At 46.4% G+C, this 26,016-nt stretch overlaps 1 protein-coding gene across 1 annotated transcript in view; it reads right to left on the reverse strand.

Moving 5' to 3' along the window:
* The window catches only part of MAP3K9 (mitogen-activated protein kinase kinase kinase 9), a 73,854-nt gene that overhangs the window by 44,175 nt on the left and 3,663 nt on the right, over positions 1 to 26,016 (reverse strand). The window contains exon 2 of the mRNA XM_036843171.1: positions 20,610 to 21,023. Coding sequence (XP_036699066.1) covers positions 20,610 to 21,023 — 414 coding nt within the window. The remainder of the gene's footprint in view (positions 1 to 20,609; positions 21,024 to 26,016) is intronic.

Here is a 26,016-nt window from a genome sequence, read left to right on the forward strand (position 1 = left end):
CCACCCTTACCAAGCCACCATCTGCATCTCTTTCTCCTTTTCTAAAACGTGTGCCCTACCCAGTGATGCATCTCCAGAACAGCAGAAAGGCCCTCCACAGAGTGGTAAGAAAGGCTGAGTCTCACATATCAGAAAGGCAAAGAATAAGCATCAACTCTGAAACTCTGGACCTGGGTTCCACTGCCCACCAACAGGGAAACATTACTCATTGCTCATTCAGCCCAGAAAGGACCATTCTTCATATTCAAAAATGGGGGAAAAAGTTATTTCAGAGAGGAAGATTCTCCTTGCTCCATCATAGTCCAGGGGTCAGAAAGTCTCCCCTGTAAGTCCAGCCTGGAGCTATTAAAAGTGGCCAAGGTACACTGGATGGAATTCTGAAGCACAAGGAGCAGCCCCTCACCAGAGGGTCACACGCCCCAGCAAGTCAACTCTTGAGACGCTGGGCTTTGTCCATAGACCTCAGGGCCCCACCCTGACTAACTGGAGCATCCACCTCCTTTCTGGGAAGGAGGCCCCACCACCAAGGGTGGAAAGGGATGTGAGGTTAACTAAAGCCTCTAAAATACAACCAACATCCACGATCACAACTAGAAGTCGGAGAGTATCCAGGTTGTTACTCCAAGGGATCAAGACTCATCCCTACTAACATTCCTGCGTGAGAATCCACTGACTTTGGCCAGCAGAAGATACCAACTGCTTTAGTTACTGGAAAAAGTCAGCAGACACCCAGATAGGCAAAAGGGAGAGGAACAGAGAGGGATGAAGAGATGATCTTATAAAGGAAAATAGGATGGCACTTCCCTCATTCTCACGTCTCTACGCCCATTCATTCTGGCCACAAGGCTACACCTGTAACCACTACCATCATCATCGCTAGTATTCATGGAGCACTTCCTACATGCCGGACACTGTGCTAAGCATTTGACGTGCACTATCTCATTTAAAAACCTCAGGAGGTGGGTAGTGTTTTCATCTCTATTTACAGTTGAAGAAGCAAGCTGTGGCTGAATCAAGTGAGGATCTGCCTCAAAGTCACACAGCCAGGAAGTGGCGAAGCTGAGACGACCGGCTTCAGCTGCCGTGTGCTTACCGATGATCTGATTCTGCCCCATCTTATTTGAGCACCTACTGTTGAGGACTCTGGAAATAACAAAGGAAGGATCTCCTCCGAAGATGGTCACAAAATACACATGTGCTCTTGGAGCTGTAAAGAAGGAAGGGTCAGGGCTTAGACCAAGGGAGAGCATCAGAAGGCCACTCTCGGTAGGCGGAATAATGTGATTCCAATCCAAAGAGGGAAAAAACCTTGACGCCTTGGAGAAAGAGGAAAGAGTCCCTTGTAGCTGGAGCAGAACCTTTATGAGGGGGAAAAGGAAAAGATGGAGCCGGAGCACTGGGCTGGGGCAGGAGTGAAAGACGCAGGCCACAAGGAGGAGCTGGGATCTACCCTGGAGTCACAGGCAGTTTTTAAGCAGGGAAGTGGTGTGATCAGATTTGTGTTTTAGCAAAACAAGGTTGCAGTGAGACAAACGGAACTGAAAAAGCAAGAGGCTGGCAGCAAGGACACAGTAAGTAACGTATTACAACTGTCCAGGGCACGTGGTGAAGAATGAACTATTTACTACTGGGGATGGGGATGATGGGAGAAGAGACGGAGTCATTAATTACACGTACGGGGAGAAGGAGCGGCTGGCTAGTCATAGGAAAACCCTCCGGCTTCACACGACACAAGGGAAGGTACGAGCATTCAGTGAGTACGGGGGCTTTTAGGGGCCCTATTCCCCTACGTCTGCACCAACATCCTCCCACCCACCCTTCCCTTCCAACAGGGACCAAAGCTGCCCATCCCCCTCCGGCCTCTCCACAACCACGGAGGAACACGGCTCCTTTGCGTCCAGTTGTAGCCACCAACTCACACATCACTAACTGCCGCGGTCTGGACCACGTGCAGCTCCACGGTCCTGGCATGCTGAGACCAGACGTTATTTGCCAGAGCAGCTCCGTCCTGCACTGATCTGGCACAATGGGCCAGCCCCAGATGCCAGGGCCCCGCGCTTCACAGTGTCGGCCAAAGGTGTGCAGCTGAGAGCTTGGGGAATGGCCCGGGCTAAGAATCAGGCCAGAGGGGATGGATTTGATAGATGAGCTTCCCAGGGCCGGCTAGGGTGTTACTCTGGAGAGCCAGTCCTCAGACAGCCAGCTGGGCCTTAAGCACAGTTCCGAGAGGCTGGATAGTTACCACGACTGCGATACGGGGGCCTTGGGTCACATCCCAGGAGTGTCCAGGCTTCCGGGCCACGCCCGACTCTGGCTGGCTGTGTTGTGACTATGTGCCATGGGGAAATAAGGGAAAATCATGGGCACATGTGCGGACCAGCGCTTGAGAAACAGCTCAGAGCACCAGCCTTCTTCAGAATGCGCCCACATCTGTGCTTGGCACGCGATTCAGCAGCAAGAGAGGTGGATTTCTGCTGCCTTTTTGAGCTGAAGGATAGAAGGGGACCTGGTAGGGAACTACTCTATTTAGAGATTGACAATGGCTGGTCTCAAGCAGGCACAGCAATTCATCAGGCTGTTTCAAGCTATTTTTCAGTGACCCCTTGACCAGCCCCAGCTTTCCACAGGAACTTCCTTTTCATCTCTTCTTTGGATGCTCTACCCCGCTTCCCACCTCGCTCATGCTGCTGAGGAAAAGTTTTCTTACAGCCAAGCTTCCTGTGATTAAAACAGAAAAGCCAGTGCCACCTCGCTGGCCAGAGCCCCCAGCGTGTGTTTGCCGGACACCTTGCTATCGGCAGCATCCTAAAATATGACTATTTCAAAAGACGTCCACTTGGGCACCTATAGCCATTGCCATCTTGTGCAAATTAAGCCCAGATAACACAGCTGGGACTCCAGCCCTGAGCTCGTCCAGACACAGATGGCACCAGCAGGAGACAGAAAGCCAAAGGCAGAGCCCCCCTGCAGCCACTTTCCTTATTAAAAAAACATCTCCAACACCCGCCTGCCCTGAATATTCCCACCATCCTGGCTCAAAGTGACTGAGGACAGATGCCAGATCTCTGTCAGGCCTCGGACGCACCCAGCTACAAACTAGATAAAAATAATCACAAAAGAGTCAGCACCTCAGACCGTTGATGATTTTGTCAACAAAGAGTCATTCTTCTTTCTTGGCATGTGGATGTGGGGGGGGTTCTACATCACCGGCTCCCCAGAACCTTGTATCCCCAGCTCTGCCACCAGAGTTCCCAGGCAGGCACAGGAGGTTGACTTTCAAAATGGCACAACAACATCTCCCATCTTATATGCTTCCTCCAGTGGGACCCTGACACCCCTCCCACTGAAAGGTGGGTCTACTTCGCCTCTGGGTGAATCTGGGTGGGCCTGAGACTCACTTTAACTGCCAGGATGCAGAGGAAGTGACACTGTGGGACTTCCAAGCCAGGCCAGAAAAGATGATACAGCTTGTTCACCAGACCACCTGTGCTTGAAGCCTTGAGCCACCACATAAGTAGTCCGAGAGCCCTGAGACAGCCACGCTCAGGGAGGAGCGACACACGGGCAACCCCACCAGCCATCCTAGCCTTCAAGTCCTCCCAGCCCAGGCACCAGACATGTATACAAACAAGCCTTTCAGAGGATTCCTGTCTCCATCTGTGGCCTCACCCAGAGCCTTCACATCTTCCCAGCTGAGGCTCCAGACGCTGAGAAGCAGGAACAAGCCATTCCTACTGAGCCTTTTCCAAATTCCTGACGCCAAATCCCCACGAGCATAATGAAATGGCTCTTGTTTGGGGTGGTTTGTTCCGAGGCAATAGGAATGGAAACAGTTGGTGACATACTTGTGAGTCTATTCTCATATCTGCTGCCACCAAAGAAGCAGCTGCTCTTGGAAATAGAATTTTAAGAAAAGGAAAAGCTCCCTTTTGTTGAGCATTTACTTTGTGCCAAGGGCTTACGTGCATAAGTTCACTTAATGCTCATTACAGTGCTATGAGTTAAAGCTAGGATTATCCCCATTTGACAGAAGAAGAAATGGGCTCAGAGGATGAGGACCTTGCCCAAAGCCCGATCTGCCTGACTCAGAGGCCCTAACACTGTACCACAGTCTGCTCTCCAGCCACGTAGAGACAGGAGCTGTATCTACAGGGAAGGCTCAACTGCTTGGGAGCCTGGCTTTCCTGTTCAGTAACCCAGGTCTGGGAATTCCCTAAAGAACCCAGGTGACAGGGACACAGTGTCGACAAACACTTCCCTGGAAAGTCATTGCTGTGGCCCACCACCCTATTACCGGTTCCCCCTGAATCCCACTCCTTCTTCTCCTAACTCCTCCATCAAGGCCTTCCAGAGAATTCTGACTTCTGCAGACACCATCTCATATTCCCTTGGCACACTATTCCACACTGCTTCATACTGTTCTGGTTGTTTGGGTGTGTTTACACAGTACAGCTCCTGAGGATGGAAAGAACATGGTGGAAGAGACATCTATGTAGGCCTATGATAAAGTGACCTGTCATATTGCCTACGGCATCTTTATAATAGCAGACACATCCATTTCTCACAAGGATCTATTGGGTTGGGAATCATCACCCAGGCACAATGCAAACACTCCAGGCTCTGTGACCTGCACCTCACCCAGGGCATCAAAGGGGAGAAAGGATTTGAGGGCGGAGGAGGAAGCAGCACGCCCACCGCAGACACCCATCACCATCACCCTGCAAGCAAGGAATCCCCAACCACAAAGGCTCAACACAGTGGGACTTGCCACTTTGAACCACAAGTCCTTAATCGTCCTGGAAAGCTAAGAAACACAGATTAAAGTTTCCTGTGAGTCATCCCTCAACCTCTATGCCTAAGAGTAGGGAGTGACCAACCTCCAGGCCTCCGCAGGTCAGACTAGCTTTGTTTTGACTCACCGTCTTCCTCTCTATGCTATGGATGTCCTTCCTAGTACCTTCCTTCCACCTCCGTGCCCACTGGGCAGGGTGAGACAAGGTATGTGCCTGCACCTTTCCAGCCTACCTCCAAAGAGTACTGTACAAATCCCACTCCCTGTGGGATGGAGTTGAGGATCTTACTGCGGCTGGGAAAACTCAAGACCACACAGATTCTCAAGGTGGTACAGCTCAAGTTTCCAGGGGAAAGCCGGTCTGTTCCTTCCATCCCTGCTACCTGGGAAGGTGCGCATATTGCGCACAGCCAGAAACTGCTGGGAATAAGCTCAAGTGCCTTATTTGCTGTACTTAAGGGACGTCCTTCCTTTTTCCTGAGGGGGGACATTCTTACTCTTCCCGGAAGGTCATTATGGTTGACTTTCCCATCTCAGCCGCTCCTCCTATATACTACATATCAAATCGAGCACCAGAAAGCTTATGAGGGGCCTAAAATTGACCAGATTCATGATCCATCCAACCTAGAGCCATGCATATAAAGCCAGACTCACGTGTTCGAATCACAGGGCAGAGATGTGTTCATTGCAGGGAGGATCCTAAAGTAAATCTAACTTAGGTGGACGTGACTTATTTTGTCAGGCACCGGAGGGCTCACAGCAACACTTCTTAAATCCTTCTTTTTTCTCCCACTCACTGCCCTTGCACAAAGAAGCTCACAAATTTTCTGCTTAGAATTCCTTTCTAAAAAGTGTTTCCGTCGGGCTGAATGTGTAGGATTCTAGTTCTTGTCCCCTCTCCTTTCCTCCCATCACAAAAGCTCAAAAGTAGTAGTAGCAACAGAGTCAAAATTCTCTTTGTGAGGCAGGCAGGAAAAGGGAACAGCTGGGAAGCTTTGCTCATAAGAGTTTGGGTGCTGTTCCCCCAGCAATCAATCCAAATCAGAGAACTAAGGAATGAATGGTGAAAAGTCAAATTTCTTTTTCATAGTGTTAATCTAAAAATAAAAGTGGGCACCACAAAACATGCCTAGCGGTCTGTCCTCCTTGGGGCATGGAATTGCCACACTGGTCCAACATGGTCCATCTGGTTACAAACTCAGCTGCAAAAGCAATGCCCCAGGAAGGCCTGCTCACCTCCCAGATGACACGGAGCTAAGAGTCATGGCATCTGAAAAACCACAAAGGGCTCTGCCATTAACAAATGTGTCCAAACCCTTTCTGAATGTTTACATTACTCTTCTGGTTCGAAATTTTTAAATTCCATAAACCAGCATCTGTGAATTTATCTGAAATCTATACATACGTCCCTTGTTTAACCAAAAACAAAACCACAACACAAACACAGGCAAAAGCAAGAGTCAATGAAGCAGAAACTTCTGTTATGGCCCAACTTTTGCACAGCTGTACTTAAGCATAATTTTGGTTCAGGGCCAACACTAACCAGAAGCAAAGCTGAGGCAGGCTACAGAATGACAGCTGAGGCTCATGCTGTGCTTCTGGAGGGGGAAAGGAGAAATGAGAAACTAGCTCTCAGCTCCTGTGCATTTTAGGACCTCAGGTCTAGAGGTGTGAGAGGCCCCTGAGCTGGAACAGTGAAGGATCCCCTCCCTGCAATTCTAGATGCGGGGATGAGCTGCCCGACAAATGCCCAGGATTCAAGTTCAGGCACCACCATTCTCTCGCTCTATTCTTGCGCAAGGCAGTAAACCTCTCTGAACCCCATTTTCCTCTACTGTAAAATGGGGGTTATCACCATCTCTGCCTGGAGTACCTTAGATACTGTTCCAAACAAAATTCTATAGCACCAAATACAAAATGTGATTATTCTTCATCCCATCTCTAAGAATACTGGGGAGCGCCATCTATTGCTTCACCATGAATAATAAGCTAAGGGGAAAAAAATCAGATAATGCCACATTACACTAATAATCTTAAATCAACTGAGAGAAGTTTTATGGGAAAAATTTAAGTTGATTTTCCATTACCATCCATGGGACTTGATGGTGCATCCTTCCTTGTCACTAGCTGCTATGCACACGGGACAGACAAATAATTTAATCCAAATAATTAGAAAGGGTAGGTCTCCTATGGGGGGGGGGCAGCGGGGAGAGAAGAACCTCCAGTGGCAGGGAGATTGTTACTGATCCACCCCTGGGACTCCCATCCTTAAGCTCAGGTAGCCAGGAGTTGACTGCTTAAGATATAAAAATGTTTTTCAATCTGATTAAAAAATGGGCAGAGGACCTGAATAGAAATTTTTCCTAAGAAGATATACAGATGGCCAACAGGCACATGAAAAGATGTTCAACATCACTAATATCAGGGAATTGCAAATTAACACCACAATGAGATATGACCTCACACTTGTTAGAATGGCTATTATCAAAAAGACAAGAAACAAATGTTGGTGAGGATGTGGAGAAAAGGGAACCCTTGGGCACTGTTGGTGGGAATGTAAATCAGTGTAGCCACTATGGAAAACAGTATGGAGGCTCCTCAAAAAATTAAAAAATAGAACTACCATATGATCCAGCCATTCCAATTCTGGGTATATATCCAAAGGAGATGAAATCACTATCTAGAAGAGATATCTCCACTCCCATGTTCATTATAGCGTTATTCAAAATAGGCAAGATACATAAAAAACTAAATGTCCATCTACGGATGAATGCACAAAGAAGATGAGGTATGTATGTATACACACACACAAACACACACACACACACACACACACAATGGAATATTATTCAGCCATAAAAAAAAAGAAGGAAACCCTGCCATGTGTGACACCATGGATAAACCTTGAGGGCATTACACTAAATGAAATAAATCAGAGAAAGACAAATACTGTACGATCTCACTTACATGTGGAATCTTAAAAAGCCAAAGTCATAGAAACAGAGAGTAGAAAGGTGGTTGCCAGGGGCTGAGACATGGGAGAAATGAAGAGAAGGGTACAAACTTCCAGTTATAAGATGAATAAGTTCTGGGCATGTAATGTACAGCATGGTGACTCTAGTTAACAGCACTGTATTATATAGTTGAAAGTTGCTAGGAGAATAAATCTTAAACGTTCTCACCATACAAAAACATGGTAGTTATGAGAGGTGATGGACGTGTTAACTACCCCTATTGTGGTGATCGTTTCGCAGTATATATGTGTGACATCACATTGTGCACCTTAAAACGTACACAATGTTATATGTCAATTATATCTCAGTAAAGCTGAGGAAAAAAAAGCAGCAGCAAAATGTTTCTACTGGTTTTTTATTTTCCTGAAAATTCAACTACCTAGAAGAGCAGTGAATACTGTTATCCTTCTACATGACACAGTGAAGAAAATGACCAAGTTCATGTTGGCAAGCAGGAAAGACACAGACTTCACCCCTCAGCTTTGACGTCTGGGCCCTGTAAGTCAGTCATGCCTCACCTGATTCCTCAGATGGTGTCTAGAGCCTCGTGCCACCACTGTCTACCATACTGTGGGCTGGCTGGAAAGAGTAGCAGAGTAGCCGGCCATTGTCAGGGTCTGGGGATGGCTGAGAGAAAGAACACAGTCACAAGACTCAGCAGCCCCGAGAGCATGGCTTTAGGCAAGCCACTCAATTTCTCCAGGTCACAACCGAAGGCTCCTTTAAGCTCTAACCTTACCAATAAACACAAGAGAAAATCAGAATCACTGGAAACTGAAGACTATCACTGTTTTCCCCAGCCATGCCGCTTTCCCCTTCCTCTGGGATTCTGAAGGTTAACAGAATGCAGAAACAAAAAAATATAGGAAGTGTCCAGACAGCAATGTGCACTATGACTGAAATGGCAGGAGAAGATGAGGTCTATTGAGCAAATGAGCAAATCATATATAACCATTAAAAAAGCCAGATTCGCACAGCGGAACCTGGGATAACTTCTTGTCTTTTTTCAATCATCCTTCTTCCTGTTACACTGCCTTATCAGACGAATCAGGTTGCAAAAGTCTCAAGGATTTGCAGGGAGAGGTCTGAGCTACAAGACCCATCACTGCCAGGGCCCTGCAGCCCCACTGGTGTGGCGACAGGCCTCGCCCCTGCCTCACCCACAACCGTGCTCCCAGGGATGGGTAGACAGACGCAGCCTTCAGAGGTGGGTGATTCCAGAGGCAAACAGTAGGCTTCTGACTTTCCCAACAACTCCAAGGAACCGCTTCCTTAGGGTCCCAAGCTCCTGAAAAGTTTCTGAAATGAATATATAAAAGCCAGGGCTGGACAAGAGCAAAGGCAGCTCACTCAGTAAAGCAGTTTGAGTCCATCCAGAAAGGAACTAGGGACAGAAAAGGCAAGATTTCATAGCAAAACTGGAATTTCTGCCAAACATCTGGACTGCCATATGCAAGTCCTGTGTTAGGCAGGATTCGAAGGATGGGGGAGGTAGGGAGCAGGGAAAGGTGGAAGAAGGAAAAACAACACCTCTGCTGTCAAGAATCCTAGTGGGGGGGGAGGGATAAATTAGGAGGTTGGGATTAACATATACGCACTACTATATATAAAACAGATAACCAACAAGGACCTACTGTATAGCACAGGGAACTCTACTCAGTATTTTGTAATAACCTATAAGGGAAAAGAATCTGCAAAAGAATATATATATATGTATATTCTGTATACCTGTAAGTAACCACATTGTAAATCAACTATACTTCAATAAAATTTTTTTAAAAAAGGAAAAAAAAAATTATTCAAGCTCAAGGCTTAAGATATATATACTTTACTCTATGTAAATGTTATGCTTTAATAAAAAATTAAAACACTAAGAAAGAAACAAACACCAAAAAAAAAATTCTATTGGGATTCTTGTTTTCACGAAAAAAAAACTGTTAAAGGAGACCAAAAAACCCCTTAATTTCCTTTGCTTCTAAGAAATAAATTTAGGGTAGGAAGGAGACTGACTTTTCTTTATACTTCAATTGCACTATTCTGACCACGTGTATGCAATGCATTTTGTATTGTAAAAATCTACAGTGCAGGGGAATTCCCTGGCAGTCCAGTGGTCAGGACTCTGCACTTTCACTGCTGAGGAACTAAGATCCCACAAGCCGCGAGGCGTGGCCAAAAAAAAAGCTTACTGGAAAAAAAAATCTATAGTGCAATCGGAGAAAATATGACTAAAATATTGAAAATGCAAGTATAAGGCAAATTATACTCAAAAGTACAAGATCACAAATTGTGGATCTAAATACTGAGGGGATAAAAATAGCTGCTGGAATTACAATACTACTGATCGCTAGATATATGGGCAACTTACTGTGTGCCAGGCACTGCTAAGAGCTGCACCTAGAGGATTTTATTTAATCCTTACTTCTACCCTGTAAAATGAGAGAGGTGGGATTATAATTATTCCCATTTTACTTTTACAGAAACTAAGAAAGTACATCCTTTTCTGAAGGTCCCAGCTAGCAACAGAGCCAGGACTCAAACGCAATGTCACCCAGAGCTCACGTGGGTTCATCTCCAGCGGAAAAGGGGGTTTACAACTCAAGTGTGGGCTCTAAAGGAGGAGAGTTTTGGCATTGTTTGGAGCTCTGGGGGACACTGGGAGGCAAGGGGGTTCATGCATGGGAAAAGGCACAGGGCTGGAATCTGTGATGATCAAAACTACAAACATTTCTTGAGAAGCTTTTAAGGGCTGGGCACACCCAGATTTGGAAATAAAGCTGCAATACAGAGAAAGAAAAGAGACAATCACACTCCATTCTCCTTCCAAAAACAGACAATACTACTCAAAATAAAATCTCTGAATATTCCAGAGTCTTAAAAGAGACTGTGCCACAAGAATGCTAAGTTGATCCGGGGAACCCAGGAGGGGGATATGAGAAAGGGAATTCTCTTTGACCCTGGCAGCAGACAAGGGAGCGACAGAAATATATTGCCTTCCTCCCGGGGCAAAAGCATTTTAATTATCAGCTGAGAGGCCAGCAGAGCCATAAAACTGGCCAGCTGTCCCATGCAATCAGGCCAAAGGCCATAACAAGAGGAGGCAGCATCTCTCAGGGGGCCGAGCACTGCGAGTTAAGGCTGGGTCCAGAGAGAGCAAGAGGCACACAGGCCTTTCTCACGAGAGGCCCACGCACAGCAGGAAGGAGCTGCAGGGGATCGATGCCTTTCTGTGGCTTCCGCTGAAACAAACCTGCCCACCCATAAAACTACCCCTGGCTGACTCAGGAGAAGGCAGCTCGGGGCTGCCTAAAATCCCCATACTACTTTAAAAAGGGAAACCCAACTATACCCTGTGTACACCTAAAATAACAAGGGATAGAAAGAGGGGGGCAAGGGGTGGCCCCTTCACTGAATGTGGTTCCTGGGTAATAACCTGCTAGACATCATTTCATGCCATCTTAAAACAGCACTGCTCTCTTCTGTCTTCTCCACATTTTACAGATGAGAATCCTGGTGCTCCAAGAGACGTGCCCCACGTCAGGGACTCAAGAAGTAGTTTAAATCCCAGTCTCTGACTCCCAAGCCGGTGTTCCTTCCGTCAGACCACAGTGGCTCCCGATGCCACGCTTAAGGGGGAAATGCTTCCTTCTCAAATCAAAACCTCCAAGTTTCCCACAGAGAGCAAAAGTCCCGGGGAAGTTAGAAGAGAAGGGGACGCGTGACCTACAGGTTTAATGCCTCGTTTCTGTGTCTCACGGCCACGTCCAGTGCACTGCTCAGGCACAGCCTCCCGCTGTTCTGTGGGTGAGTGGGCACAGAGGCACACGATTAAAACCGCCTGAAAAAGGCTTACGTTGATTCAGAGAACTGAGTGGGAAAGCAGCAGCAGGGCTCTGAGACACCAGGATGCCCCTCGCTTAGCGCCAAGGACAGAAGTGGCATTTGACTAACTGCGCCCTGCTTCCAGGATGAAGGCTGCCCTCGGTGTACTGTGAGTCCCCGTCATGATTCACGTGACCGGAGCATCTTGTCTCGGCAAGGCCATCTGTCACGCCCCGGGGAGCAAAGGGGGAAGGGAGCACCTGTGGGCTCCTGTCAGCTGTTTCCCCGCTGAACCGCTTGGCGAACACTCCCCATCAGAAGCTTTGGCCCCTGCAGTGAAGCCAGGAAGCGGGGAGCCTGGGTGCGCTGTAGCCTGACACACAGATTCAGACAGACCGTGTGGTCATCACCCACTCCCAAACACACACGTTCGCACTTCAGGTCACGTGATGTCAGTCCCGGGAGGGAAGGACTTCAGGGACCGTCTCGTCCAAACCTCTCATTTCACAGATGAGGAATCTGAGGCCCAGAGAGATCACCAGATGTGCCTGGGAGCACCTAGCCGGTGCCCTGCCCCCATCCTCTTCTTACCCAGATGCCCAATTAAAAAGTTCTCCTTTCTTCATAACCTTCTCTGAGTCTTAGATTAATAAAAACTGTAACCCTCTTCCCCCAAAATGAGCCTACACACATTTTGTACAGATCCTTGCTTAATAAGAGGAATACGTGTGGTTCAACAGGAAGCCGATGGGGGTCCTGACAGGGACTCCAAGGTAAAGAGATGGGTGATTTGTGGAAGAAGTTACATTTTTCTGTTGCCTCAACCAGACCGCTGTCACCACTCTGTGTCCCAGTTTCCCCATCCATAAGTGACCCTGAGCTACCTCACGGGAATGAGGGAAAGCACCAAGTCAGGAATGGAAAATTTTCCAAAATTGGAAAATGGACGAAAGGAGACACAGGCAGGCTCTTGCCTCCTTTGAGATCCCGAAGCACAAATCTTGACCCTGAACGACGACAGTGCCAAAGGCCACCTGCGAAAAGGGGAGATCGCTACGTAGCTGTTACCAAATTTGTTCGGGGAGGATTGTGGGGAAGGGAAGACATAATAATTTACCTGACTTTCAATCGTGGCTCAAATCAGAGGAAACAGAGGTAACGGGGAAGAGACTAGAATCATGTGGACATCAGAGCCCGTACACCTTGCAAAGCCCTTCTTGCCCTGAACCCAGCCCCTCACTGTGGCTGTTTTTCCCAAGCTCAAGGCTCAATCACAGTCCGGAAATACCTCCAAGATCCTTCACACAACACAATCCTCTGCTCCAACTCCAACACAGGCTTTCTAGGTGTCTAAATGCTGCCCAGGGCCCCAACCTTCTCCCTGCCCCTGAGTAAGCTGCAGAGAAGTCCCCAGAGTCACCAGAGGAAGGAGAGGTAGGCAGCTTCCCCTAGCAAGCTGGGGAGAATGAGGGCAAATGTTCCATGAAGAGGGCAGTTACCCTCATGAATCCTTAGAAGGGGCCCCTCAGCCCCGCAAACTGTGGGAAAGGGCTGAGGCAAGAGAATCCAGGGGGACTGTCCAGGGCACCATCGCCTCCTGGAGAGCCACGCTCGCACTGGGCATTTGTGTGCTGGTTTTAGGGCCTTCTCCGTGACCCCACGGGCAACTCCTCGAGGGCAGGGACCGTGTCTGGTTTTGCCTCCTGTTATAGTCTCAACACCAAGCGCTCAAAATGACACACAAACGAGAACCATCTCGGCACAGGAGACAGCCACGGCCAAGCGAAAGGGGGAAGGCAAGGCTCCCAGGCAAAGTTAAAGAAGTGAGAGGTGCAATGAAGCCCACAGGTCAGACCTCCTGGCCTCGCCAGCTTCTCCTGCTGAGTCACTTGACTGGTTATTTGCCTCACTTCAGCTTTATTCACTTATGTATTTATTTTGACGTGCAGAACGTGTCTCTGTACTCATGGAAAATGCTACCCATCAACTGAACACGATACTTTGGGACATGCCTGGTGCCTGCTGGCTAACCTTAGGTATAGCCTCCTGTAACCAAAGGAGAAATCTAATTCATTGAGTGAGGGCTCGTACACTTTTGCCAGGAAAAACTCTCAAAACATGTCTGACATCCTCCAACTCTCTGTGCAAGGGAACTTGTAGCAAAGAACCACGAAGAGCAGAAATGGGGAGAGAGACTTGGCAGTACCTGAGCCAGGTACTGTTGGAAGTATCTCATTTGGGGATGCATTCATGAGGCACAGAAAAAGTCATTTATGCACCTCTCGAAAAGAACTGGGAATCGGGTGCTCTGGCTGATACTTTGCTGCCTGCTAGATCTACCCTGGGAATGTCGTAGAGTTTATCTCATTCTCCTGTAGGAAACTAACGGCTACTCCTCATTCTTGTCTAGGGAAGACCTCTCTGCCACATGGCTCCTGGCCAGGATGCCTGTGCCTCAGCGGCTGCATCCCTCAGGCCAGAATGGGTTCCACCTCAGTGGACAGGAGAGAGGACACTAGGGCGTGGATTCAGCGGGTCACAGAGCTCCACAAGCCTCACAGCAGGCAAACCCTCAGCCTGGAGAAACTCTGCACAGGAAACGCAGTCAGGGGCTGTGGCCAGTGTCCGGTCAGGGGGCACTCCAGGGCTCAGAACGTGAGAGCCAGCCTGACGCCAAGGGCGAGACGGACGCTCTGTCCTCCTCACACTTTAAGAAAGCAGGTCTTCCGCTTCCTTACCTTGGGAGCTTTGAGAGAAGGCTGGAGAAAGGCACAAAGCACATGCGAGCACAGAACCAGGTGGCAGGGGGCTGCTCCCAGGCACCCAGTTGCAAGGGGATCAGCCCCACTGAACAATTCAGCAAAACTGGAACGGACGTGGTGAGGAGCACCGCAGGGAATTCACAGCTGGGAACAGAAGGAGAGCTGAGGTTGGAGGGGACACACAGGCAGTGGACCCAGGTGACGGGGGGAGTGGCCTGCTCCTGCAGCACCTGGCAGCCTGCACCTGGCCACAGGGGAGACATCGGCCAGTGAGAGTTATTCGGGCCTGGCCTCCAGGAAGGGTGTGGGGAAAGAGGAGGGCAGGGGCGTTAGAGGTTGGAAACGAATGCCCGGTAAAAAATGCCACACTTGGCACCTGAAACAGGTTGACATTAGGAAGGATCAAGGGCCTGGAGATTATGAGGATGAAGAGCAACTTCCATGCGAGTGAGGCACGAGGGATGCCCTCCAACAAGACGAGGGGAATCTTTACCCTTCGAGATCCTGCAAGTAGACCAATTCAAGTGATACTTTCTTCACTCGTTTATTCATTCACTCATTCACGTGCCTGGAAGCTAAAGACACAAAATCCATTTGGAGATGTAGCGGATGCTCCTGACAGCAGAGCCAACAAACAGAAGAGGCCAGGGGGTGCAACAGGGCAGCGGGCTGCAGGCCAGCACAGTGTTTCCATCTGTCCTTCAACGGCCTGTGCTGGGTAGAGCCTGCACTCACTTCACCATCATGCCCACCAAGCCCTACAGCGTCACATCAGCTGCTTCCCAGACTATGGGCCCTTAGTGGAAGGCATCTGAGCTTGCAACCAGTGGACTAGCGGCTCTGGTCCCTTGTCCCCCTAGTATTCTTCTACATACTATCAGGTCATCTAGATTTAGCACCAAATGACTACTTAGCATTGACTCCAGTGACAGGTCAGTGGGAAGGAGAAGTGGCCAGGTTTGAGTTGAGCACAGGAAAGTGAGTAGGGTTTGGATTGGCAGAGAGATGAGGCGAGGGTACTCCTGAAAGCAAGGTTATTCCCATAGCAACAGTAAGTGTGATGAGGGCCCAGTGGTCGGGAAGTAGTACACAGTATATTCCAGGGGAAGGAGGAAACCGGCTTGGCTTAAGGGGAAAATGCCTTCAGAGGAAGAAGAGGGCGATAAGGCAGCAAAGACCCATGAGAAGTTCACGTTGACGTTTGAAAAGAGGAAGGCAGGGATGGCTTGTCCCAAACCAAATACAGTTCACCACTCACCTCTGCTCCTTCGGCTACGAAATTAAGAATGAGTTCATCACACGTCAATGAAATGTGGACGCTCCCTGTGCGCAGAGGAATATTATTCCTAATCATATAAAACTAGAGCACTACAGGGTCACACAAAATAAGCAGGGGGGCAGCGAAACACCCTAGCTGCCCCACTGCAGAGCGCCGGCAGCAGTGCAGCCATGAGGACTCACACCTGGGCCCAACATCTGGTCTGAGGACTGGTAGTGAGAGCCTAGAGAACTGGCTGCCCACTCTGAGTCTCCACTGTCTCACCTGTAAAATAAAGACATTCACAGTCTTTACTCTGCAGGGCTGCTGTGAGAATCAGATGAGAAGCCGCATAAAATGCTTAAGACAGTGCCTGACCTAAAGAGAGCACTCAGTAAACATTAGTTGCTTGTTGTTGTTATTATTATATAGGGGTTTGGTGGTTGCTATTATTATTACTATTATTATTATTTAGGGCTTTGGTGATGATGATGATGATGATTATATAGGGGTTTGGTTTAGTTAATATACTGTATCTAAATAGTGGAATAATGTAAAACCTTTAAATATGTTGTGGTAGAAGACCATTTATTTAATAAGAAATTTATTTAATGAGACAATTTATTTAATAGGAAAGTGGTCACAATACACCAAGCAGTCGGGGGCAGTGGGGAGGGGAGAAAGCATACTACAAGCAATGGACTTATTAGGGTCTCCTGTGTAAGATTTAGGGGTGAAAACAAATATGCATAAATGCCAGAAAAATGGAAAAACACACATTGTGTTTAGCTCTATGTTCTTCTGTGCTTTCTAAGGGGGAGGAAAGAAGTTATTTAATAATAAAATAAAAGTAATAACACTACCTTCACTTGGAGTAAGGCTTTTCATTTTCCAAAGCTTTTTCACATGTCTCATTTTTATACTAATTTTATTTTTAATGGCCCCTATTAAACTGCTATTCTGCCAAATGCCCTTAAACCAAAATCCTGAAATCCACGTATCTACCCCCAAAAGGACAATCTTTCCACTAAAAGACCATCCTTCACTAACACCTTTGCTAACAATCAACTAGCTGGTTTTCCCCAATGTGAGGAGCAGAGACACACAAATCCACTTTTATAGCCAGGGCTTTAGTGAGTAGTTTCATGAAGAGATGTTTAAGTTAATGATGCACTGTAATAAAGTAGTAGAAACCATCAGTTAAATCAGGGGTCTGAGCCACACGTCCCAGGGCCTAGCTAACCCTGCTCGTTTGGCTCTAAGATGCTAAGTATCTAGGATAACACATCCTCCCAATGCATGTCCCCAGATTCCGTGAAGACTGCCAGCTGCTTCCCCACCAGCCATGTTCTCTCTCTTCCTTGGTAACAGACCATGATTATTAGCTAGGCTCCATGCCCCCCAGAATAAAATCCTCCATCTCCCAGCGGCCCCTGCGCCAGCCATGGCTGTGGGACTCCATTCTGGCCACTGAATACATGCAGATGTGTTGTGCTGGACTTCTGGGAACTTAATGGGAGTCGACTCAGCCACAGGAGCAGCTTCTTCTGTGCTTCTGCTTTTCCTGCTCCTTCAGGCTTGTGACTTGGACCAAATAACTGGCATTTCACCAGCCATCTTGGACCATACGACAGCCCCAAGATGCAAGCCATGTACTGGGATGATGGAGTAAAAAACAGGAGCCTGGGTCCCTGATGACATGTGGAGATGCTCTAAAACCCCATCCCGGCCTTCTTTTCAAAGACAAATGAATGGATACCTTGTTTTAGCCACTGTTATTTTGCTTTGTTTTTTTAGGTTATGTGCGTCAAACCTGAACTTACTACAGATGATATATGAACGTAGGATATTATATGCTATACACATCTGGCAAACAGCACATGACTTTTTTAAGTGGGTCATCAGGATAATGAAACATTTTAATAAATCACTTTTTTACTGAACCTTTTGTAACAGCTAGATGTTTATCACCAACTACTTTCTTTTTCCACAAAGACAGGCCCCCTATATACTTATTCTTTTCTCTAGTGCTTCAAAGTCAACTAACACATATAATTCATAGAATTCTGCCCTCACATGACTGTGATCAAAATCCAACTCTCTGGAGCCCCTAACAAAAACCAAGAGAACCTGGCCAGTATCCCCAGGTCTGCAAAACACAAAGAAGTTATGACACTCAAACTGGAGGCAAACAAGCGGCATAACATTTCTAAAATGATTTTCAAGTCATGCACACACAGCAATGGAGTAAGAGCAATGGTGTCGTCAGGGCTCATATCGGATAAATTCAATCCCAGGCAAACACCCGCCCACAGACCAATGTCAAGGAGCCACCCCAACCCACATGTGAGATTTATAGCAGGCATCAACATCAGCACCACCCATGCGGCCCAGGGCGCTATGGACATTTCAGGGCCTCAACTGTCTTGATGAGGTCCTTTAAAATACTGCCCTATGTGTAAGTCCAACTCCTGCCACCATACACTGTACCTGAAGGTCCCCCTCAGCAATCCTAAAACCCACGTAAGGCCAAAGAAGGACCAGGGCTTTGTCTCCAGGGTGACAGAATGACATTCAGGTCCCTTGCTGTCTCCTGCAAACAGCATAACCTTGGCACGTCAGCTTTTCCTTCACAAGAGCCTAGACTTCCAAACACAAGTCACAAAAGGTAAAACCTTGTACTTACATCTTGAAATTACACCCAGATTTAAAACTTCGCAGAGGAAATTATTAACTTTTACAATCATCCTAGCCCAGGTTTTTAAATGGGCTCAATTACATAAGGTTAGTGCACTTAGCCTAGTTCTCCCAGCATGATAAGGATGTAAGAAAACATTTTAAAATTCAGCTTCTATATCACATTTTCTACCAACACATCTGCTTATTCTTACCCCATCATCCAAAGCAATCTCTAGGCAGAAATTATTTTGAAAAGGAGGTCACCGGGCTTCCCTGGTGGCGCAGTGGTTGAGAATCTGCCTGCCAATGCAGGGGACACGAGTTCGAGCCCTGGTCTGGGAAGATCCCACATGCCGTGGAGCAACTAGGCCCGTGAGCCACAACTACTGAGCCTGCGCGTCTGGAGCCTGTGCTCCACAGCAAGAGAGGCCACGATAGTGAGAGGCCTGCACACCGCGATGAAGAGTGGCCCCCGCTTGCCACAACTAGAGAAAGCCCTCGCACAGAAACGAAGACCCAACACAGCCATAAATAAATAAAATAAATAAATAAATAAATAAATAAAGCATGATACAAATTAAGCAATGTGAATACCACCAAGCTTTAAAAAAAAAAAAAAAAAGTAAAGTAAACCAGAAAGTATATTTGTGTATATATAGGCCATATATGCTTTTTATTTTATTTTATTTTATTTTTTGGCCACACCACAAGGCACGTGGTACCTTAGTTCCCTGACCAGGGCTTGAACCCGTGCCCCCTGCAGTGGAAGGAAGCATGGAGTCCTAACAACTAGACTGCCAGGGAAGTCCTCATATATGCTTTTTCTTTTTTTTTTTTTTTTTTTTAGTTAATTAATTTATTTATTTATTTTTGGCTGTGTTGGGTCTTCGTTTCTGTGCGAGGGCTTTCTCTAGTTGCGGTGAGCGGGGGCCACTCTTCATCGCGGTGCGCAGGCCTCTCACTATCGCGGCCTCTCTTGTTGCGGAGCACAGGCTTCAGATGCGCAGGCTCAGTAGTTGTGGCTCACGGGCCTAGTTGCTCCGCGGAATGTAGGATCTTCCCAGACCAGGGCTCGAACCCGCGTCCCCTGCATTGGCAGGCGGACTCTCAACCACTGCGCCACCAGGAAAGCCCCCCACATATGCTTTTTAAATGTCTGGAAAAATATGCCCAATGCAATGCTTATACTACTGGGAGGAAAACATTACAGGTGATCTTTCTCTTCTTTTTGTTTATCTACACTTTCTAATTTTTGTACAACAAAAACACTTACTACCTATGTAATTTAAAACGTATTTTTTAAAGTTAACAGATTCACAATAGCATCAACAGAAAAATAAGCCACATCTGGAACAGCTTGGGGCCGAACAAAGCCTGAAGGATTTCTGGGCTCAAAGCTGAAGGATGCAGACAGTGAAGTTCCTGGGGCCCCGAAGTCCTAATGCCCTCCTCTCTGGACAGGATGCTCAACGTGATTTTAAGCATATGCCATTTAGCAAACTGTATCCTCTCTACCATGCAGTTTAGGCAAGGGAAAGTCTAAATTACCACACAAAAGAAGCATACTCCCAGCGCCTGCTGATTCAGCCAAGGAAAGAGACTGAAGTTTCTACCAACTCACCATTTAATTATGTGTAACACTTGCTTTACAATCCAGTTTATGGGTCCTAGATGTTTAATAAAGTTACTTCTCAGTTCCCTGCTATTAAACACTGGGTAGTTATGACAATTAATTAATACCACCCCAAGGCTACCAGGAGGGCTGTAGTTCTACCAGCCAGGTCATGCTCTCCAAGTTGACATGGCCACCTGAATGGGCCTCACAGCTTGAACAACATGCCTCTTCTTCCTTATACCCCTTCTCTGGTGGGGGCCTCAGGTTGGGGAGTTAGGTAGAAATGCAAACAGGTGGTATTGGTTTGCTTTACCTGTTGTTCCACTGAAGAGGAAAACCCCTTTTGTGATCACAGGCACCCCTTCCTCAAGTGGAAAAATAAACCTATATGTTTTGTTTGCACAGTACATCAGAATTACATACTGCCAACTACGCCTGCTAATAAGAGCTCAGAATTATCCCAAACCCCTCCGGTGCCTCATCCTTCTCCTCCTAAACCAATTTTTCCTGGCATTCATCCCACCCCCTACATCTCAAGTCAAGGATGGACTGGTTTTAAGCAAGGTGTTTCACTGCCCACTAAGATTCCTGAGGAATCCACTCCAACCGAAGCCATGGACTGAGTCTGAAAGTGCTTGTAAGCCCTCCAGCCTCATCTCTCCGTACTCACTGTTGCTGGATTTAAGGTCGCGGTGGATGATGGGGACAATTGCCTCATCATGTAAGTAGTTCATCCCTCTGGCAATCTGCACGGCCCAGTTCACCAGGATGTCTGGGGGAATCCTTTTCCCAGATAACACTCTATTCAAAGGCCCTCCACGAGCAAACTCCATGACCAAGCAGAGGTTGGGTTCCTTCAGACACACCCCCCTAAGGGCAATGATGTTGGGGTGCTTCAGCATGGCGAAGAGCTTGGCCTCCTGGCGAACATTCTCTATGGTCTGGCTGATGCCCTCGTCCGGGTCGTGGCGAGCTGCTTTCACGGCGACCTCATCCCCTATCCAGAAAGCACGGTAGACCTTCCCAAAGCCCCCGATGCCAATAATCTCTTCCAGGGTTAGCTCCGCAAAATCAATCTCTAACACTGAGAAGGAAAAGAAAAAAAGAAGCAAGTCAAAAAAATGTGAAAAACACCATTTTATCACCCCTTTATCTGGGTGGGTAAACATAGCAAGTTGTCTGTGCACTCAGATTTTCTGTCTTCTCGCTATACACTCCCTAAAGACAGGAAATGTGATTAACTTTTTTTCTGTTACGTTATCCTTAGTGACTAGCACAGAGTAGGCATTCAATAAATATTCATGAAATAACTTCCACTTGGGACTTCATGCAGAATCTTGTACCGAGATCAACCATTCTAACTAAAAGGAAAATTGGGGGAGATCATTTTTATGAGACTTATTCACATTTTACTGTGTACATACTAGATAGTGAGAAGCATAAAATCCAGTGCCACGGCAGACACACAACCAAACCACTTTAGCAGCAGTATGATCCAAAGATGAGGAAAATCACTAATTCCCACCACGGGACAGGGATTAAGAGGGCGAAAGGGGAAGGGATTCTCAAGGAAGGAAATATTTGAAATGGGCCCTAAAGAATGAGTGGGAGGGATCTAATCAGGCAATGAAGATCAGGGTGGAGAAGGACAATCCAGGTAGAGGGAAGGTCATGAGCAAGAACCGTGGGGCACGGAGTACATTCACTACAGCCAAGACATGGAAACAACCTAAATGTCCATCGACAGGTGAATGGATAAAGAAGATGTGATACATATACACACTACTATATATAAAATAGATAACTTATTAGGACCTACTGTATAGCACAGGGAACTCTTCTCAATACTCTGTAATGACCTACATGGGAAAAGAATCTAAAAAAGAGTGGATATGTGTATACGTGTAACTGATTCACTCTGCTGTACAGCAGAAACAAACACAACATTGTAAATCAACTATACTCCAAAAAAATTTTAAAAAAAACAAATAGCATTTAGCTGAAAAAAAAAAGATGTGATATATATATATATACATACAATGGAATACTACTCAGCCATAAAAATGAAATAATGCCATTTACAGCAACGTGGATGGACCTAGAGATTATCACCGTAAGTGAAGTAAGTCAGACAGAGAAAGACAAATACCATATGATGTCACTTATATGTGGAATCTAAAATGCAACAGAAATGAACACATCTATGAAACAAAAACACTCACAGATACAGAGAACAGACTTGTGGTTGCCAAGCAGAGGGTGGGGGAAGGGAAGGATCGGGAGTTTGGGATTAGCAGATGCAAACTAGTATATATAGGATGGATAAACAACAAGGTCCTGCTGTATAGCACAGGGAACTATATTCAGTATCCTGTGATAAACCATCATGGAAAAGAATATGAAAAAGAATATATATGTATAACTGAGTCACTGTGTTGTACAGCAGACAACATTGTAAATCAACTATACTTCAATAAAAGGAAAAAAAAGAACATAGGCCATGAGAGTATATGGCCTATCAGGAACTTCAGGGAGTCCAGGGCAGCTGGATTATAAGCATTAGGGTAGATGAGGCTCAAAGCCTTGCTGGGTTCAGCCAGGTCATGAAATGTTGTTGAAGCCATTCTGAGGGGCTTAAACTTCACACTGTAAATGGTAGGAGTCATGTATCTTTACGAAGGAGAGTGTTGTCAGTCTTGTGACTTAGAAAGGAAACCAACTCTGGCAGTCATGTGGAATATAACAGCAAACGGAGGCCACTGCAGTAACCCAGCAGCACAAGCACAAGGGTCTGAACCTCAGCAGCCATGATGACAGGAGGACAAAGTACGGAGGAAATTGGGAGATCTTCAAAACTTGGTTCTACCAAGACCTGGTGACTAAGATGCTCGAGAAAGGAGTCTCCTAGGCAACAACTTACCCCAGCACTCACCTGGGCCACAGGTCCACCCCTGAGATTTCCAGTATCACACCCAACCACTCATTCCCCATCCCAAATCCAGAGGTCGAATCTACGGTACTTGATTCTATCTTTAGCTCTGCTTAGAAAGGCTTCCATGGATAGGTAATAATAACCACCAGTGATTATAAATCTTGGGCTAGATATGGTGCTGCTATAGGAGCAAAGTGCTATCTCATGTTTCTCTCATCAAAACCCAGTTCTCTGTCTTCTCAGTCTCTTTCTTTGTCTTTACCTAGCTGACTCATGGGCATCCCTCAGGTCTCAGCTTAACCATCAATCTAATAGAGGAACTTTTCCTAACCCCCCGACTAAACGAGGTCAGGCCCGAGTCAAGCACTTCCATAGCAGTCTCTATTTGGCAAGACTCAACAAGGTTATAATCACTTGTTCAACGCCTATCGTCCTGCTAGACTGCGAGATGCACAAGGGCGGATCCTGTCTGCCTTACTCACCACTGTCCTTTATCAATGCCAAATATTCAGCTGGTGACCAATAGACAAGGAAGTAAAATGAGGGAAAAAAATCTATCTCAGTATGAAATAAACCAAACTCAGATCTGGGGGGAAGAAATTGAATGGGACCTCCTGAAACAAATACAGAGAATAGTCACACTTTGCTAAAAAACTAAGAACACAAAGATATATTTCTGAACTCTTGGCAAGACCTGAAGAGGAACTGCCCACCGCTGACTGTTCTCTTCCATTCTCAGCCAGCTCCATGACGCCTTCATTCTCCATTCAGATGCTGGTGGTGCTCATAACTCTGTTTTTGCTTAGTTATAGCACTTCTATCCTATCTAGGGCTAATATTCATTTGTATTTTGTAATGCACCCAGCAGTCTGCACAAAGGAAATTCTTAGGAAAAGTTAGTTGGACTGCCTTTAGGTATACAAAAGATTATCACCTCATCTAGCACTGTTTCTGAAGAATAAATGGTGTGGCACGTCCTGCAGACTAGCAATCAACATCCATTCTATGGGCTTCCCTGGTGGCGCAGTGGTTGAGAATCTGCCTGCCAATGCAGGGGACACGGGTTCGAGCCCTGGTCTGGGAAGATCCCACATGCCGCGGAGCGGCTGGGCCTGTGAGCCACAACTACTGAGCCTGCGCGTCTGGAGCCTGTGCTCCACAACCAGAGGCCGCAATAGTGAGAGGCCCGCGCACCGCGATGAAGCGTGGCCCCCGCTTGCTGCAACTGGAGAAAGCCCTCGCACAGAAACGAAGACCCAACACAGCCAAAAATATAAATAAATAAATTTTTAAAAAATCTTTAAAAAAAAAACAAAAACAAAAAAAAACATCCATTCTACAATCCTCCAGCATACCTTTCAGTACTACAGAGGTCAGAAAGCTAAAAAAGTACATTTTCCAGACTCCTTGACAGAGTGCTGGTTAGCCAATGAGATGCACAAGATTCAGAAGGCAGAAGTGAGATGGAGACCATCTCCTTGCTGCTTCTCCTGGCAAGCATGGCTGTGGAGAAGTGGGGTTTTTCCTGCAATAGCATGTCAATGTCCAGTTAGCTCTGTGGACGTGGAAAGGAATGTTGCCAGGCCAAGCAGTCACCTCATCGGACACCAACTACGACAGGGTGTTTGAGAAGTCAACAGCTTCAGTGGCAACTCCTGATTCTGTACCTTCTCAGTTAGAGAAGCAGCAGCTTGCCTGGTGGGCCAGGTCTGCAATGTTCTGGGAGTTGGTCCTCTAGGTCCAGCTGAGAGCCCCTTCTCCCCAACCTTCCAAAAAATCTATAAGCAACTAACTTCTTGTGCTAAATCATTTTCTGCTTAAAATAGCTTGAGTGTTTCTGGGTCCTAAAATGAATCCTGACCGATTACTAATTCTTGCCTTATCTCATCTATATGAATGAGAAAAATATGCCAATGCCAAAGAGAGATTAGAAACCCTCTTGGAGAAAACTGTAAGTTATCCTAGGAGTCCCCGTGGTCATAGACGGAAGAAAGACTCGTTCTTTCTGCCAGATTTTTCACTGATGAAAAGATGTGTGCCTTTTTAATAAATGTGTATTTACATACCTTATTTCCTCAACTGAATATCTGAATTCTCCTTAAGGGAATTAACTGTTGTATTTTCTCTTGTACCCACCCTCTTCTTTCCTCTGGTCTGAAGCATAGCTGTGAACACACAGGAGGTGTTAGATATTTATTTAAACATATGAGGATTTAAAAGATGTGATTCTGAACCAGGGTGCTGAAAGGACAGCTCCTCCAATGGTATTTCACAGAAGATAGAAAACCTCTGTGGGGAAGGCGAAGCAATGATCTCTCTCTGGGTAGAACATAAACTCTCAGGTTCTTGCTATTTCGTCGAGGAAATATTATGACCAGCCTTCAGGAAAAGTATAGAACACAGCTTACAAGCAGACAGAAGACAAAACAGTGGGGGATGTGGGGAGGGTCCTTTCTTTTCCTCTCCCTGCTAAGAAGTCCCTTTGGATAGAAACTAGACCTTCACTGCAGCTGCGAGGATGTGGGGCTCTCCTCCCTTTCCCTGCCCCAGTCAAGACCTGGTTGTAAGTAAGAATCAGGTCAAGTCTCATACAGCACATTTTTCAGTTTCTGTGGAAGAATATTTCCAGGAATATCAGGAGCAAAACCTTATTTCTTTCAGTCTTGGAGTCAAGATGTTATTCCCTCTCAACTGTATCCTTGGAAACTAAATATACAGGCACATTCTGGTGAGTTTGGGGCAAGTGAATGGTACATACTTCACTCATTTAAAAATCTTAAGTACATCTGAAAATACATCCTTATATTGCTAGTGAAGGCAAGAAAAAGAAATGTAAATTAGTAATATCCTTAATTTATGCCCTGCTTGAAAACAGACACAACTCTCCTGTAAGAGAAGCTTTTTTTTAATACCTAGGGTTATATATCTCTGAAGATGATACATTTGGAACTTTACATTTTCCATCTTTCACTAAAATAAAGAAGATGAGCAAGCTCCTGGGTTATTTATATTTGTCAGCCCCGTGCAGAGCTAAACTCTAATACCTACACTGGAGAGGATAAAAGCACTCTATAAATGTTAGATGATTTATAGTATCACTCTTATATGCTTTCTTTGTCACAAGATTTAGTAATTTCCCCCTCTT

The sequence above is a fragment of the Balaenoptera musculus genome, chromosome 2 (genome assembly GCF_009873245.2).
Source record: "Balaenoptera musculus isolate JJ_BM4_2016_0621 chromosome 2, mBalMus1.pri.v3, whole genome shotgun sequence".
Taxonomy (NCBI): Eukaryota; Metazoa; Chordata; class Mammalia; order Artiodactyla; family Balaenopteridae; genus Balaenoptera; species Balaenoptera musculus.